At 31.7% G+C, this 19,210-nt stretch overlaps 1 protein-coding gene across 3 annotated transcripts in view; it reads left to right on the top strand.

The window, feature by feature from the left end:
• The window catches only part of LOC108000925 (AT-rich interactive domain-containing protein 5B), a 184,071-nt gene that overhangs the window by 49,047 nt on the left and 115,814 nt on the right, over positions 1 to 19,210 (top strand). For all 3 annotated transcript variants that reach the window (XM_062077801.1, XM_062077804.1, XM_062077802.1), the window contains exon 2: positions 3,258 to 3,509. In XM_062077801.1, coding sequence (XP_061933785.1) covers positions 3,258 to 3,509 — 252 coding nt within the window. The remainder of the gene's footprint in view (positions 1 to 3,257; positions 3,510 to 19,210) is intronic.

Below are 19,210 nucleotides of genomic sequence, written 5' to 3'. Positions count from 1 at the left end.
GAGGCATAATTTTATAATTTAATTTTATAGTACTTTGCCTTAGATAATTCAATAAGATTAAAAGGAATTGAAATTAAATTCTATGAGACTGTAAAGAAAATGTAAAAAAAAAAAAAAAATATTAATCTTATTTCATAGAACAGTTAATCGAATATATTCGTACGTTTCATAAAAATTATTATTTCATGTTTTATTAATATTTTACATTTTACATATTTATATCTTAAAGCAGAGACATTTATAACATATATTTATAATAGATAACAGACTATAAATGAAACGATAAACGGGAGATAACACGTATATAATAGATAACAAATTTATAAAATAAAAACATAGAATAAAAATTACAACATCTATTTAGCTTACGAGTTTACTTTACTTTGATATTTCATTTCAAACCTTTTTTATTTCAAACATTTTATTCCAAATATTTTATTGCAAATAACTTCGTTAAATAATTCATCCAACTCGACAAATATATTAACATCCTGTACATTATATAATAACAAAAATTTTTCTTCGTCGAAAGGTATTCAACACAAAGATATCAAACATCTCAAATTCAATGCAAACACACCAGATATCTCATCCACTTATATCTATCTATCCTCTACTGTGTATCTAATAATCTCAGCTTGCAATCTCGTACGTAGGATTATCCAATGTCTACGTATCGGTATCGTTCAAAATCGGCCATCGGACAGATATAACACGTAATCATCGATCAATTTCGGTTCAATTGGTAAGGTAGCGCGAAAAATTCGATTTCGGCTTAATTGATGCGCTTGCTGCGCGCGATGCGCGCGTCTGCATTCGGGGGATTGCGCATGCGCATGTCCCCTCGCGTGCTTCGTTAATCACGCACGTTGACGGTTGAATCTTGGCAAAAAGAAAAGGGGAGAAGGAAACGAAGAAGTGAGCGCATTTGTGAGTGTGAGGGAGGGGAAGGGAAGAGGTAAGGCATAAAAGACATGAATGCGAGTCGTTGCTCGCTTTGCTGTTCGCACAGGAAGCTTCATCGAGAGTTATACGCGGGACTGTACTACGTGCACGCTTCGTTTATCGAATTTCTCTCTCTCTCTCTCTCTTTCTTTCTCCTTTTTCTCATTCTCTCTTCTAGTTACCTTCCATAAAATAATATACGTTACTTTTTCTTTCTTTTTTTTACTTTTGTAATAATAGCGATCTTTTTAAAGGATAAACGAAAATCGTGGATTATTTTGATTTCATTTTTTGTAATCGTGTTTTTTTCAATTGTTTCGAATAATTGGAAAGAAAAAGATTGATAAAAAGATTGATTAATTGATTTTTTTTTTCAGTTGTTTGTAAATTGCAATAATTTTCAAAATATTCATTCGATTCGATAGGAATATTTTGTTTGTAGGTAATATTTATATGTTTATCAGAGAACGTTTGGACGATAATGCTTGAACTTAAAAATAAAATTGTTGTTAAAATTATTGCAAGCAATTTAAAAAAGTTAAGCAGATAAAATTGTAGATATTGCTAATAATAGGTTTGTAATATTTATTTTAAGATATTTCCTAAATCGATAATTTTCCAATATTGTTAATTTCATATTTCTTTGTACGTAAATAAAATAAAATATTAAAAAAGATATGATTTCAGTTTTAAAAATTGAAAAATATTATTATTATTTATAAAATTATATTTTTTAATATTTTACAAATTTTAATCTAAAACTTCATTATTTTTAATTATATATAAACTTTTTCTGATAAACTGTTTGAAATGATATATCTTCTCACAGAAAAAATGAACAATTCCTGATTAAAATCTTGAAAAATATCGTAATCACGTATTCGAGTATTTATAGAAGTGTGAAAAATATATATTTATTGAAATTATTTATTACATTGTAGTTGACCGACATACTTACAATGTTTGCGATTTGTTCGATAAAATAATCTGTTCATTATCTAAGTATGACATTTTTCTTTTAAACGCTCATTTTTAAATGTATAAATAACCGATACGAAGATTGTATCGATAATCTATATTTCTCCAAAACAAAAAACACTAAACTTTATATAAATGTATATAATTAAATTCTTTTTTTTTTCCTTTTTTTTTTTTTTTTTTAGAAAGATTATCTAACAATTTAATTTTACTTCGGAATCGCATATCAATATATATAACACGCATTTTCAACAACCGATATTCACATCACGGATTATACTAGAGACCATTTTCTTCCTTGGAAAATGTATTACTTTACCTTCATTAGTTTGCACGTTATCCAAGTTCAAACACGCTATATAATTTTCCATTTAATCTTATAAATGAGCTCAAGGTTTATTAATGAACGTGCAGCCGATGTGAACTAAAATTTCACAATTATATGAATTATTATTGAAACATTGGAAATTTATTATTAATAAGAAAGATCTTTATCTAAATCTACCGATAATTTATATTATCGAATAGAAATAAATTGGAGTGTTTTATCGAAGAAAAATATTAATTTCTCCATAAATACAATGCTTTATCGGGAAGCAAATGTGTTATTAATTTTAAAAAGCGTTTTTTTAAAGCGATGCAATGATACAAATGAGGGCCACTGGCGTGGGATATGAGTCATCTAACGACTTGTTTTACTTGACGAACATCCATAAAACCGATCTGATGGCTTACAAATAAGCGTACTCGACACAAGCCTATTCCGATATTTCCCTGACTACGAATATTATTTTTACCCATTTGCCTTATCCCTATTTGCCGAGCTTCGTGAAAAAGAAAAATAAATCTATCGATATATCGATTTTTTTTATATTTCAATTTATTTGAATAGCATTTGTTTAACAAGCCTTGTTCCCAAATAAACTTTCGATGAACTAAGAATAAAATACTCGACTAAAGATTAAGAAAAAATTCTGTCTTATATATATATATATTTTTTTACAATATTTAAAAATTAAATAAATAAATTATTTTTTAATGAGTACAATCAACTCTCTTATAACACGGTATTGTAAAAATTTAATAAACTTGACGATTCTCGTACACGAATATTTCCACTGTTTTTGTTGACATACCTCCGATTCCTAGCTTTCGTTTAATACAATTTCCACGAATTAATACGTGTCCTATAGGAGAGTCGACTGTGTGTATACATTTTCGACATTCTGCGCGTGAAAACAAATAACGTTCGCGTGGAGATTACGGAACATTTGTGTTGTATGTAAACAGAAGGACAAGAGTTATAAGAGGAAACGATGTCGATTTCGTTTCAGTTATTGGGCGGTGCTTGCTTCAGCCATGGCCCGTACACGTTCTACAAAGCGGTTAGAATAGGAAATGGTCGTGTACTTCGTCTTGGAAGCTTCTTCCTCACGAAACTGTGGAGTGATGCCGATCTCGTCAGCATCGGGGAGCTTCAGCTGTTGTGGATGGACAGCCGGGGACCGAATCAACCTCTGGCATCGTTGCGGTTGTACTTCTTGCCGGAGAACACCCCGGATGGCCGAAGGGACACGCATGGAGAGGTGAGTGGTTTTTTGCTTTCTTATTCTCTTCCCCTCCCCCCTTTCCTCTTACTTTTCGAGGATGAATTATCGCGTATGTATGTGCGTGTGTATGTAAAGCATCTTTATTAATTTAATTTGACTTGCTCGCTGTCGACAAAATCGCAAGGATTACTCTTTTATAATCGTATTGTTCAATAAATAATTAATAATTAATAATAAACATAATGGAGATTTGCAAAGGTTTATTACGATTTTTTACGATCGTTCGTAGTCTTAAATTAAAATAGAATTATTTTTATAGCGGGAAAAAAATAAATTTAAATTTGATGGATTCGAGATATTTTCGAGCGTTTATCTTCTTTATTGTGAAAGAAATTATCTTATTATAATCTAAGGCTATGAATAAGATATATCGCGTAATGAATATTTGCAATATTTTATTTTTGTAATGGTTATTTATTGATCGAAATAATTATAAATACGTAACGAGCAATTTTGTCCGTCAAATTGTGTACTGAGAAAACTTTAAAAAAACAATCTATTTATATTTCTCATCCTCCGAGATGAATAGATTAGATTTTTTTTTTTAAACTGTTCTTATGGAATCGATATTTTTAGGATCCGTATAATAAGAGTTTCGCGAAAACAAGTTATTTTAGAACATTTCCATAAGATAAATAAAACCATTAGGTATATTAATTTTATTTGACGATATAACATAATATTTATATCGTAATTATATTAGATATAAGATATATCAGTATAATAACAGTTTTGTAGGCAAAAAAAAAAAAAAAAAAAAAATAGATACTTTTTATATACGTACACGTATATTTTTTTTTATTCTTCATACATATCTATTAAATTTCGTTTCTATTCAGTTCGATCGTAGATAGAAAGTAAAGTTTCGAATGTAATGAATCAGACGAATTGCTACATTGCTCTTATTGCGAAAATAATGAATTGGAGAAGCAATCTTGGTTCATAACGACAGCACCGCGTAAATAGCTATATTCTGTAAAATAGAAAGTAATATTTAAACCGGTAAATCAGCTAGGATTGTTTCGTTGTAATCTTATTGTGAAAGTAAGAGAGGAACATTTTCTTATTCCATAAATGAATAAGAATTATCGAGGACTGGGCTAAAGTAATTAAGATTATAAACGTTAGGAGAATCTATGTATCAGATTTTGTTATCTTAAAGATTTTTCATCTTTGAGATGATAAAATAAATAAATGGAATAACGAAAGTGTTGGAGTTTTAAATAAAAATTTTATTCAAAGAATAAAATTACAAAAATTTTTTTTTTTTCAACCACACGCTTCAAAAAGATTTCATTATTGAAATATGCAATAAAATTTGAATAAGAGTCGTTTTATTAAAAACTTTGGACATGGAGATAAAAAAAAGATACGCGTTTTTTTTTTTTTATCTCCAGTCTTGAATTCATCACAAAGTTCAAAGTATAGATCATAAGTGTAGTAAAATAGAAAATCTCGCAGTTAAAAATACGTAGAAAACTTAATCTCGTTTCACGATAGAACGGAGAGAATTACTCGACTGTAATCTTTTATTCGAGTTAATTGCCCCAGATAAGATAATAAGCAATCTTTTTCCTCCAAGTTTCAAATATAAAGTATATTAATTGAACATGTAATCAGAGTGGAGCAATGTTAAAAAAAAACGGTACGGGAAATAATATGGGATTACAATATTTATAATACAAACTAACGGTAAATAATCATAGAAAGTTACGTACACAGTCCTGATTTCGCGTTTTTTTTAAATCGTGATTAATGATTTCGCTTCGAAATTAGAATTAATTATTATTGTTGCGCATAGATTAGAATCGAAATAATATTATGGAAATAATTTAAACGTGGATATATAGTTTTTATTTAAACGAGATCAAAAAATAATCTCGCTAAAAGCATCTCCACCATCGATTTTTATAGGAACTGTAAAAAAAAAAAAAAGGAAAAAAAAGGAAAAAAGAGGGGGAAAAAACAAATTCATAAAATTTCGACGAATTTTGAGAAATAAATTAAAAAATAAATCGATTAATAAAATTTTTATATTAAATACGATAAAAATTTGATTCGAGTGAAATATGAATATACATGGAAGAAACAATTTCTCCATCCATTTATATTTTAATTCTTCAATAGGAATAGAAAATTTTTTCATCATTTTCCCTATTTTTAAAATAACTTATTTTGATTTTTTTTTTTTCATATAAAATCGAATCAATTTAAAAATATATTTGGGGGATATAAAATTTTTTCGAAAAATTGGAAAAATATAAAACGTTCTCGGTATATATATAAATTTCTTAGCTTCAAGAAATTTGGCTTTGGCTCGACTGTCGAAAACTTTCGTTTTTCGAGTAATAAAAATTTTTACGATCCACTAATCACTAATTTCCAATAAAATTTAGTTGCTCTTCCTTTTGAAAATATATAATGGTTATCGATGCGTATCTTCGAGCAACGATTATCTATCCTTTCAGTTGTAATAATTTGAAAGATCGTCGAGCGATTACGAGTGTCGTAATGCCAGAATTTTTCTGAATTCTGTCGGCTAATTTTAGCGATGCAACGCAACCTTGATCTAATTCATTGCTCGACCACGTTACTCGAAACAATTCTACGTTTCATGTCGAACATATATCGTGCGCATATTTTTTTTTTCTTTTTTTTCCTTCAAACGTGATTCTTGCAAGATCATATATTTTTTTTTTTCTATAGTGCGCGAAATAATTGCTTTCCAAAATGGATAAATCATCGAAGCAATCACACATGTGCACACGTGTATAATTACAGTACAGTGTTATTTTGAACGATTAGCCAGCTTTATTATTTACAAAAAATTGTCAGATTTCAAAATTCGACAATTTTTTTTTTTTTTTTAATTACGGTTCCTCCGCTTTCTGCAAATTTAAAAATATCCTGACGGGATCCTGATATTTTTATCATAAATTTTGCGATAAATATTCGTGTATATGATTCAACATTATTAAATATTATTAAATATTTTTATCATGAAATGTAATTTAATAATATCCGTAAAACTTATCATTCTCGTATATTCACTTTATCGATCATCATCATCATCATCATTATCATCATCATCGTCATTATTATCATCATTATCTTTCTTTCTACACAATATTTACATTAATCGAAATAAATAAGTAAAAAAAAAAAAGAACGAGATTGAAATTATAATCAGTCTCAAATTGAAAACAAAACAACGCGCCATCATTCTCCGTCGTCTTATCTAAAATTTGTCCTCCCCCCTCCGCCCCTGAAAAATTGGAAGGCGTATAATTGTAATTTAACCGGTAATCGGTGGCGAACACTCGAACATCTCGTTCCACAACGAGGAAATACTCTTTCGACGTTGTAAACCGGTTTACATTCTGTTTTTTCCACGTTGCTCGAACATTTCATCGGCAAAAATCCTCCCCAAGAGTACGCATTACGCGAAACGATGATTTTTTCCTCCCTCCTCCTCCCCCTCTCCGTCATGACCATTAACCTTTCTCAATTCTGTACTTTCGATATATGCCTGCACAGTCATCCTCGCATCTGTATTATCTCACAAAGAAATTCAATTCGAAATTCTTGGCAAGCATGCGGTGCAGAAACATTTCTCGTTGAATGGAAAATAACTTCGAGTGGGAATTAGTTTTCATTACGAAAATTCGAAGATTTCGAGACAAATTTTTTGTGCGCGATGTATTATTTATTGCGTTGAAAATAAAAGGAGGAAAAATAAATAGGAAAATTGTATATAATAAAAGAAATATCGGTTATTTATTTATAAAGCAATTTAAGTTGGATAGAAAGTAAAATGAAGATAGAATCAATCTTACTCTATCTTTATTTCATCTAACTTAAATTGCTCGTATACAAGTTTCGATCGATATTTTTATATATATATATATTTTATTATTGTTTTGACTTGTGAAATCGATTTTTCAAAGGCGTGCCACGAATATATTAACGCCTTGTATAATTCATTACGTTCAACGCATAACAAACTCGAATAATGTCAATTGAAATCAACAACGTTTATTTATGGAAAAAAAAAAAAGAAAGAAAACGCGTACATTTATATATCCACAAAATTAATCAATAACGATACGCAACGTTTAATTTCTTTGTAACAAAATGTATCGGTATCTCGAGTCGAAAGCCAATTTCCACCCACGCAAGTATCAAAGGTACCAGTTTAACTAAAATTAATCTGTCTTATAATAACGCGATTACCGCGGCCACGATAGTGTTCAGGGCACATTCGTGTACTCGGAATCAAATTCACCTTGTATTATGCTAACGACATGCTAATGGCCCCCTTCTTTAACGACCGTTTCCTTTTGTGAGCTCGCTTTTGATTCCTCGAGTTCTCCTCCTCGACTCGTCCATGGCTTCCCATCTGGCGATATTAATTACGAAAATATTCCTGTCCACCGGGCCGGAGAAACAAAAGGATGGGGGGGAGAAAAGGGGGGGGGGGAAATAAAAATTTAATATTTCGGATATAAATTTTCGCAGCATCGAGCCCCTAAATTGCATTATGCCGTCCCGTGAACTATTCTATAAATATTCAACGAGATATTATCGATCAATTGTGATGTAAATCGACTCGGTCGATAAAATAGTTAATAATCGCAAGTTTATATTTATTAGCGTGAAACGGGGATGCAAACGAAGAGCGATGGGAGGCAAAGAGAAATCAATTGGGTCGAAGAGTAGAATAGAGAGAGAGAGAGAGAGAGAGAGAAAGGAAAAAATGAAACGAATGGCGAAGTTGAAAAATTCATGAAATTCCGAGGCACGATCGCGAAAACACAATATAGATTTATTTCCCTCTGTTAATAGGGGGACGAGAATCGGTGTTATCGAATATTTTTTTTTTTTTCTTTTTCTTTTTTTTAATTTCTTCCCCTACTCGGAGAAATGCAATGAGAGAACTTTATTATTTAATTGAGTTTCGATAATTTAATTTCTTCGAATCTTAATGAAATGATATTCTTTGAGATCACAACCGATTTCTATTTAATATTCGTGGATTTCTGATCGATTGATCGTTCTTGCAACGAGAAGAGACAATTCTTATTTTCGTTTCTTTTTTCTTTCTTTTTTTTTTTTTCTTTCTTATAAAAAAATTCAGTTTGCCAAGTTTTTCGATAAAATTGCACGGGTATAAAATACGATAGCAGGAGAGAAAGAGGGAACGAAATGAAAATATGATTGGAAGCGAGTACGAAAATATTAGAAAAAGATAAATAGTTCTACGAGAAAGACGGAGATAATAAAAAAGATTTATGAGCTCGCTTTATAAAAGATTCCATCGCGGAATTTTTCGAGATTATAGAGAAGTATTACGCTTATATAGTTTACAACGAATGTTTAACGCAATTTTTCATAAGGGAAAAGAAAAGGGAACTGGAGGAAGAAGAAGAAGAAGAAGAAGAAGAGGAGGAGGGGAGGAAAAAAAGGAAGAAGAAGAAAAAAGAAGGCAGTAGATGCAGATCTGTATGTTGTTCTTGCGGCTTTCATATTTTCCGGATTTTATTCAAAACCATATTTGCATTCTCATTATTTTTTTGCCTCCCTTTCGTTGAAGTTTCTCTGAAATTCCGTCGAGCTCCATACTTATATTTTCCATCTTCTCTAAGCATTAAATTCGTTTTCCTTTTTTTTTTCTTTCTCTCTTTTTTCCTTTTCTTCTTCGCTTTGAGGGCGCGAGTGATAAATACATTTATTGTTATTATTATTATTATTTTTTTTTTTTTTTTACGAACGTGGAATAAATGAAACGTCGCAACGTTTAATTTCGAGCAATTTAACAATCGAATCCTGCATTCGATCCTTTTAATTCGATTTTTGTCATTAATTGTTAAATTACAAAAATCGCGTTTACTTTGTTATTATCGATAATCGGTAATGATGATTACAGGTTATAAAGCCTGGTAATGGAAGATTTCTAGGTACTTTTTGTTAATTGTTGGTAATATATATATATATATATATATATACATATATAAAGAATTTAAACGAAATAAATATATACGACCAGTTTGCGAGGCTTGGTCCATGAAAACTCGGTAATGATGTTATTTAAATGCCTAATATTGATTGAGGATGATAGTATAATCGCGTTAATATGCAAATGTATTTATACATTAATTAAATTTATACGCGGATAATGTCGTACGCAAAATATTACCGTAACTGAATGTATGAATTGCGCTTGACGTCATCGATTAATTCATCCGGCAAAAAAAAAAAAAAAGAGAAAAGGAAAATTAAAAAAGAATGTAATGAATACACGTAGTTACACATCGCTAATGATATCGCTCGCGGATATTTACTTGTAGAAAATTGATACATACGAAAATACCGGGAAGATATGGTATAAATTTCATTTAATTTAACTACTTTTACGATAGAGATTTTTCAGAAAAATTGCTCGGAATAAAATAACGATAAATTTCCATCGACTTTATTACACTCTTCTTCCCGCGATCCTTCTTATCTCAAAGATCTACTTTTTAAAAGTCAAGAAATAAAAGTAAAATCTTTTGCCTTCGAGTCTCGATCGAAGGAAAAATGGAGAATTGAAAACAATCACGAGGTTAACACCGCGAAACAAAGTATCAGACCGAAATACAAATCCCTATTTACGTTCCATTCCCTTTTTGCTCGCGCAAATACGTAACCGATTTGCACGAACATCCGCAATCTAATAATGATATCGCGGTGCGGAATTTTCTTTCGAGAGAAAATCTCTCTTCGCCCGGCCTGGCCGAAGTTAGAGAAATTCCAAGTGGAATTAAGCAAGAGATATGCAAAAAAGGGCCAGGATATAAAAGATAGGAGCGGTTAATAGAGGCGAGGGCGTAAAGTGCTGGGTGGCAGATGTAAAAATGGTGCTGAGGGGTTTGCAGGACACGGGGAAAATCCCTCGTCGAATGTTAGGGCGGATTTTGGGGTTGGACTTGGCTCCACTATCGAGACATTGTCAATTAACCGCGCCCCTTCGCTCGTCATTCTCACTGTTTACAGGCTGGCTCGTTTGGAAAGGAGCTCCTGTATACAATAACGTAAATGAGAATTTTGTTTCTCGTTGTGAAATTAAATTTTCATCTTTCGAGATTTTTCAATCTTTGAAATTATATATTTTTCGTTCGGGATGAAGAAATAAGGTAGGAAAAACTTGATATTTTTCGAGTTTGCTCCTCCCCCCAACGCGACAACTTCCATTCGCGTTTACTAATTGGGAGAGCCTGGAACAGTCAAAACTGCATTTAGTTAGTCGAATAATTCAGTTAATTAAATATGCACCGCGCCCGGAAAGTTGTATGACTCGACGCAACTTCTTTCCCTGATAAATAATCCTCCCGTATCGTATTTGCGAATTTTTGGGATGAAAAGGAAAATGGTAATAATTTCTGGGAACATCGTTTCTCCAAACAAGCCCAATGAATTATGCAGATAACCTGGTCGCACGAAGAATAAGGCCTTTGAATAATATATATCGTCCATCATAATTTTAGTTTCTCTAGAAATGTACGTAAAATAGTTTTTATTTTATCGTTTCTATTTCACGTATCGAGCACGTTTCGTCGTTTTAATTTTTTTAAAGTTAAATCCACAATTGTGGCTTCGATCGTCTCCAACGATTATTAATCGTTATTACCAAGTTAGATTATGAATTATCATTTTCTTTGAAATTTGAATTTGATAGATTAATATCGCATGAATCATCGTGAATAATGGTATTCGTGTGATAATCTTATATAAGTTTTAAGTTGAGAAAATTATTGCGATAATTGCTGGAAATAATAAATTTATCATTTAGAGAGAGAGAGAGAGAGAGAGAGAGAGAGAGAGAGAGAGAGAGAGAGAGAGAGAGAGAGAGAGAGAGAGAGAGAGAGAGAGAGAGAGAGAGAGAGAGAATAGATAAATCTTCATTGGATAAATTATTTTAAAGGAAATTTTAAATTAAAAAAAAAAGAGAAAAAGAAAAAAAGGAAATAACAATTCTTATCAATTTGTAACAATGAAACTGTTACATAAAAAAAAAAGAAAAATGGATAAAATGTTATTTTTATCGAATATCTCATATTTCAACAATATACATCGATGATTGGATAATTTTTCAGACAATTATAATATTTGTAGAAAATGATATGAAAAAAAAAAAAAACAAATTACAATTTATTGCATCTTATTAAATATACAGTTGATCGGATAAATATTTTACGTATCTCGTTTTCCAACGTAAAGTCATCGTCAATTAAATGCGTTGCGTTTTATTTTTTTAATTCGAGATATCGGTGAGAAATGAAATAAATAAATATTTATCAAAAGTAGATTTTTTTCTTCCTTTCTCTCTTTCTTTCTATCTTTCTCTAATGACTATATAATTTTATATATAAATATCATCGTCATTTAATTGGATACTATTGTGCATTGTACAAAGATAAGCGGAACGGAATATTCGAGCGAGGAACGAATTACGCATTTGGAAAATTGAGATCCCTATGTATTTTCTATTTCAACAAAATTTCCCTCGCAATATTATAGAAATCGTTTTGTCAGATCTCAAAGCGGTGTTTGTATACACGTGTGTACAAACATAATAGGCGGAGATATAATGGTACACTTTGGTAAATGGAAAAACACATAGCGTTCGTTATTATTTTAAATCGATAAACGTCTGTGCACGCGAGAGAGTGAGAGAGAGAGAGAGAGGGAGGGAGGGAGAGAGAGAGAGAGAAAGAGAGAGAGAGAGAGAGAGCCACTGTTAAATCGAATCACCGTGCTCACAATCACGTCCGTATTATTGCACACGGCATCGAGTAAGAACAATAAATTGGATGCAAAAAAGACCTTGGAAATATTATTTTAAATTACATTTGAAACTGGATATATCTACGGATAAGTACGCTTCGAGCGAAATGATGTTATTTCATATGAATTATTATTCTTAATTTTTCGTTGTTATTACGTGTCAAGGGCCAATTTTCCTCTTTAACGATCATCTAACGAAAGACGCGATGTTTCTCTCCTGCCATGAATTATCTTTTGAGAAAGAATCATTATGTACATATATATATATATGTGTAACAATGATTCGATGAAATTAAAACGAAGATTATTGTTCTATAATCCGTGTCCAAAGTAAGAGCTTTCACGTTTTATTTGTTTTTTTTTTCCCTATGGAAGTGATAAAAGTCACCGTGGCAAGACTCTGGAGAGGAGAAAGAGGATCGCAAAAAATTGGAACTTTTTCTCTTTTTCCCTTCGGAAAACCAGTTTTTACTTGCAATTTATTCGTTCGTTATTTCCGAGTCTGATTGGAAATTCAGGATGTAAGAAATAAAACTGACGAAAAAAGTAAAATACGATCATCGATGAAAGGATCATCATTGTGTTGTTGAGGATCAATTGAAAGTTATTTCCTTTATATTATATTCGAGTTTTTCTTTATTGCATTTATATCGCACGGATAGGTAGTGTGTAGAAATAAGTATCTTCGAGCTCGACAAGGTTACGTTCTAATACTGTCCGCAGAAATGAGGTAATGAATAATGCATTCCCGCGATAAATGTTAGTTTTATGAAACACAACACATATGCATACAATCACATACGGATGAACATTAATTCGTTCTTGATGGTTCCGACGCATATTTTACGCGAATTTATATTTTAACGTGAATTTAATTAATTGAACAAAAAAAAAAATAAATAAAAGAGACAAGTGTAAAAATAATCTAAATCTATTCGTGATATTTTTTTTTTTTATAATCTTTTTACGTTGTAAATTAATTTCTTTTTCTTTTTCTTACATTTCATTCCATTTTTTTCTATCACGTACCAATACAAAAACTTTTTCTGTACTAGGTAAGACACTTAAAATAGATTATGCGAATGTTTGTTTGTTATTAAGACGTTAGAAAGAAAGAAAAAGAAAAGAAATGAAATATATGGAATTGTGAAGGGGAATAATTAATTTGGCGTAAATAGTTTTTTTCTTCTTTTTTCTCCTTCTTTTTTTTTTTTGATATATGAACTTGTCAACTTTGTTTTTTTTGTTAAATGGGACGATATATTCGCGATATATCGCATAGTAGAGCGTTTTAAAAACGCGTACATCGACCTATGGTTCAAGATCAAGGTCACTGAAGGTCAACTGCAAAATAATTTATCAGTAAGGGGCCGAGATATTCAGGTGGCCTGTTTTTCGTGTTTCTGTACACGATAAAAAAAAATTCATTTATAATCATGTACACACATTCCCTCGGTGTTTTTTCTTTTATCGCATTATATATTCATCGCGATAAATCTCTCGATTTCGTTCTTCGATGTTCACTCGTACTTTCCATCGAAAAATTTGAATCGATCTTTACTCTCGAGATGTCGATCAATTGAACGTCAATTGAACTTCGATACGATTAAAAGTGTTCGTTACTCAAATATAATTCTTCCCGTAACGTTTTATCGAGCGTTATTGAAGTTATTATTATTTTCATTTTCCATTATTTTCATTTCCGTGTACTATTAACGTACGAACGAGTCTCTCCCTAATTTTGATTCGAAAAGATGATAAAATTGGAATTGCTATACGTACGCGATTAGCATGAAATTTCGTAAGGAAATATCTAAGAAAGTAAAGTCAAGGCAATAAAATTGTATATTAGCTTTGTCTACACTTTCGAAAGACTATTCGAAAGACAATTCGGAGAACTGGCCAAGAGTCGATTATCTTATAATCCCATCTGTGCTTTGGAATAAATTAGGAGGGGGGAAGTTGGTACAGTTGTCGGGTAAACATTGCTGTTGGATAGTCAAGATGAATGGAGCCTTTTAATTCGATCGTGTTCATCAATCATGTCAATTATATACGTGGCGCAGTCGATTCATGATAAGTCATTGGCATAATATTTTCACACCGTCGAGATTGATCGATTTTAATCGTTTCTGGATTAATTAGAAAAAAAAAAAAAAGAGAGAACGATGGAAAAGGAATGTAATCTTTCTTCGTGGGATAAGGATGAAATACAGGACTTTGTCCTCCTCTTGTTTCAAAATGTTTCCCTCCCTGTTGAGAAGAAAATATCGCGGACAGATGGAATAATAGGAGGAAGATATGATTCGGAGAACGATACTTCGTTACAACCAATCAGAAAACACGTCATCGAAATAGATTTGACGAAATTTCGCACCCTTTCATCCAGCTTTCCACCCTTCCTCTCCCCCTAAATAAATTATTTCATTTCATTTCAGCCATCCAGTTTTGATTCGATTTTCTTACACCAGCCTCTAAATGAGAAAGGCAATTACGAGAATTTCTCCGCTTGTTCGCGTTTAAAGTATTGAAAATGAAGCATGAGGAGAATGGCGTGATAGATGGCGTTGCTTTGTTAGACACACTTTGTCGCATACATTATTTTAATACCAAATATTAAAATGTTTCTTTGCAGCGCGCCATTTCTCATTTTATCCATTTTTTTCTTCTTTTTTTTTTTTTTTTTGTTCGATATATGTTCGGGATGTTATTATTCACTATGCAAAATGTTGGGCGTAGATATTTCCATCAAAACTTCGAAGCTTTTTTTTCTGTTTTTGCAAAAAAAAAAAAAAAATTCTTTCGCCATTTTTTCCTCCCGATTTTATTTTATTTTATTTTATTTTATTTTTTTTTTTTATCTTTCTTCCCTCCTTTTTTTTTTTCTTTTGTTTCTTTTCCATGCGAGTAAATTAAGAGAATATGAACTTTTCTACTCCCATTTCAAAGGTTGGTTTTTATCTTTTTTTCTTCCTTCGTGTAATTCGTAGAAATCCTCGTGAAGTTTTTCCCACTGTAATTCAAGATAAATACGTACATTAATTTTAGTGGCATTATTACATATTTTATTTCATAAATATTATTTTCCCTTTGCATATTTAATTTAATTAAATTCCGTTGACGGTGGATCCGGGACGCGGAACGAACAAATAAATGCGAATATTATTTAAATATATTATAATACGTTATAAAAGTTTATATTATTATTAATATAATACTAATAACACGAGCTGCGCAGATGAATCGATATATATAGAGGTGTGTTCAAGATGGAGCTGCGCTGAATTAATAAGCGTGGGTTTTACTTAATTAACAAAATGTGGACTTTGCGTTATCAGATTTCGTTGTGAAACGAATGTACCTGTTAGAATAGATTACGATCCAACGAGAAATTAATGTTAAATTAAATTGTACAAACGAAATGGGGGAAATGATTGAGATAAAAATACTTGGGAAAGTGATTTCTCGGCTAATTAATCATTTTTCACGATCGAGGGTAAGTTTCAACTTCAATTTCAATTTCATAGAATAGTGGAAGGGTGAGATGTCGTTTGTTTCAAGTTGCAAAAAAATTGTCTCCAATTCCATCCGATTTCGGTCGAATAATAATCCGAAGCGCGCTTTCGAGTCGAACCTTTAATGATGGAGGAACGGATGGGGAGGAAAGGTGTAAAGTAAAGAAGGAGAGACGAAAAAAGGAGGAAGATGGAAACATGGTGGTATTGTTGAACAGCATAAATACGGGCGGGAAAGAGAATAACAAGGGCGAACAAAGTGTTGTTTTGCATGCATTCCATCGCGATCGAACATACACGTTGCGAATATTTCATTGCATTCCGTCAGAAAATATTTTATGCTCGTTTATTTCCTCCTCCTCCTCCTCCTCCTCCTCCTTCTCGTCAGAAAAAGTTTGTTCCGGGAATGATGAAATTTATTTGCACTCGTTCCTTCTTCGTGGTTTAATATTCCTCTCCTTTTTTTTTTTTTTAAATTTTCTTCTTCTTTCTTTTTTAAATTTCCCTCTCTTTTCCACGAGCACACTCTTGGAGAGAAGCTTGACGTCCCATTTCGACGTACCACTCAAAGCCCTTTTTTAAGCAATTCGATTTTAAAATTTCGAGAACGCCGCATCCCCTCGCTTTGAGGAAGAATTTTTGAAATTTATTATTAATTATGCTGATTTACAAACGATCGAGCGCAATTCTCGATTGATTTAATTTCTCACTGAAAATATTCTCCTTTTTCCCCTTTATTTCGAATTATTCGATCTCTCTGATTTCGAAAAAAAAGTTGATATTCCCTCTCGTTTAAGAAAATTATTTTTAAAATTAAAACATCGATCAACGTCCAGTGATTTTCCATAAACTCTTCCAATTTCTCTACAATATATTTCGATCAAACTAAACATTCGAAGATTAAAATTCTCCTGAAGAAATAATTCTTCATTCCTCCGAGTTTTATCGATAAAGTGCAAACGATAGTTGATTCCTTTCCGCTATACTTATTTATGAATTATGCACGATGACTCGTATCTATTTCACACATTTTCCATCATTGTTCCAATCCATCGACTTTGTTAGAATTTTTATTTTTTTCTTTTTTTTCTCGCATGAAATACGTCCCATTAAAATGCATATATATATATATTTCTCTTCTATCTTTGTTATTTTCGTCAAATTCAACTTGCAACGTACATAATGCACACTTCATTTGATACTCGTAGAGAGTCCACTTGGCCTGCATAATTTATTAGAAAATAGCGAACGAGTTTCCTCGTCTCCTCTATCTCCTCTGTCCTCCTTCACCTCCCCCTCCCCTCCCCGCTCCTTTCTATGGATCTTCTCACGCGCATGCATGCAGTCTCTACGTTAGAATAATTCAATGTTCTAAATAAAACTCGTGGAATTCGCGTGCACGCGGTTGTTGTTAGGTCAGTGTTGAGGACGATGGGGGGAATTCACGATCGGGTGAACGTACCCTTAAGCCCTGCGCATACAACGCGATTAACCCGTCTGTATCGTTTTCTTCCATTAGTAAGGGAATCCCGAATCGGGCGGGCGAACTGTTTTTTATTGGCCTTTGTACATTGGAATATTGGTGAACGGGGGCAATAACGAGGCATTGTACGATTCTCGAGAGTGGATACGAGTTTTTAATGAGACTCGTTTAAGTTCGATACATTAACGTTGGCTCCAGTGATTTTTAGTAATAACTCGGGCAAGTTGGTGGCATTCTTTCCACGTAGTTTTCTTAGTCGATCGTCCCGTTACTCTTGTTGTTTTCACTCGGAGAAGCTTTTTTCCGATTGCGAGTTTTAAATTTAAATATCGAGTCAGATTTGTCAATTGCAAATCTGAAAAATTAAGAGGCTCGGTGGAACACGTGTTGCTGAACTACTGAAAGGAAGAAAAGCGAAGGATTTTACGTTTGCGTGTGTTAAGAAAATTAACATTGTATTTTATTGAGATAAAAGTATAATTACATATCTGTTTATTTTCATGATATCACTTTAATTACAATCAATCATTACGTAAAATACGTTATTAATTCATATTAATATTAATTAAAATGTTAATTAACGTTAAATAATATAATTTTATTCAGAAAAACACGATACTATGCTATAATAATAATAATAATAATAATAAACAAACGTAATGGTATGCAAAAATCGGAATTGATGTACGACCGTTTTCTAACTCTAAGATCTTCAATTGCTAGGGATATTTCGATATATTTACTGGAACAGTTGGCGAGACACCGCTATATTCGTCCATTTATCATTCTCCCCCTTTCATCTCACATTTTCCTTCTTCTCCTTAACCTCAAATCATTTTCAATAAAAATAATTCTCCTCGAAATTACGCGTTTTCACATTGATCTCTCTTTTCTTTTTTTTTTTTTTTGTTTAAATTTTTATCCAAAATTTCACGAAAAGAAAAATCTCCGGATTTGTATCGAAGTTCAGTCGTGAATATTGCTCGAAATTAGATTCTTTGCAATAGGAATCGATTAGGGAGGCCAGAACGCCACTTTGGAGAAACATTTTGAAAATAAATCGCGTCCAACACTCGTCGGCTAACTCCGTCCAACGTGACAAATTGTTCCTGATATACTTCGAGTGCCTCCCTTCGGGACTGTTATCGAATTTCGACCGGGATGCCTTGAAAGCGACGGAAGCTGAATCGGGAACTTTGAGAAAAATTTCGGGAACGATATAATTCTGACGAGAAATGGAGAGTGAAGAGCTTCCCGTTTCGAGGAGACTGATCGATCGAGAAAGGAATCACTTGCAAAATCTTCTATTATCGAAATTATATATTCGTGAGATTTTGTTTCAATTTCGAAAAAATTTCTTGCAAAATATAATTACAATTATCACTACGAAATATATTTTGTTAAAAAGAAATACCGTTATAAAGATGCGAAACGTCGTTGAAAAGATAAATGAACGATTTATCTATAGATAAATTTTTTATTTTATCTTTTTGTGAGAAAAACTTGATACTTAGATATTATTTTTAACTATTGTTTTTACGATTAAAATTAGAAAAAATGATTTAACCGAAGTACGTACATATACTTACGTATCAGGTAAATAAAAAATTTATTACATTTTCAAATTAATTCTTCGTTATTTTTATTATATGCATTTTTAACCGTTTGATAAAAAAATTATTTTTCTTTTAGACGGATAAAAATAAATGAAAATTATTTGATATGGAAATTAGAAGTTTCAAATATTTTTTTTATTTTTTTTTTTTTTTCACATTTTAGTTCACTTTAATTTAAAAATGAACAAGAAAACATCTCCAGCTACGTTTCGTTATATTTATAAATGGAAAGAAATA

The sequence above is a fragment of the Apis cerana genome, linkage group LG8, assembly GCF_029169275.1.
Source record: "Apis cerana isolate GH-2021 linkage group LG8, AcerK_1.0, whole genome shotgun sequence".
Lineage (NCBI taxonomy): Eukaryota > Metazoa > Arthropoda > Insecta > Hymenoptera > Apidae > Apis > Apis cerana.
Note: the sequence above shows the minus strand (reverse complement) of the source record. Positions and strands in the feature narration are given on the sequence as shown.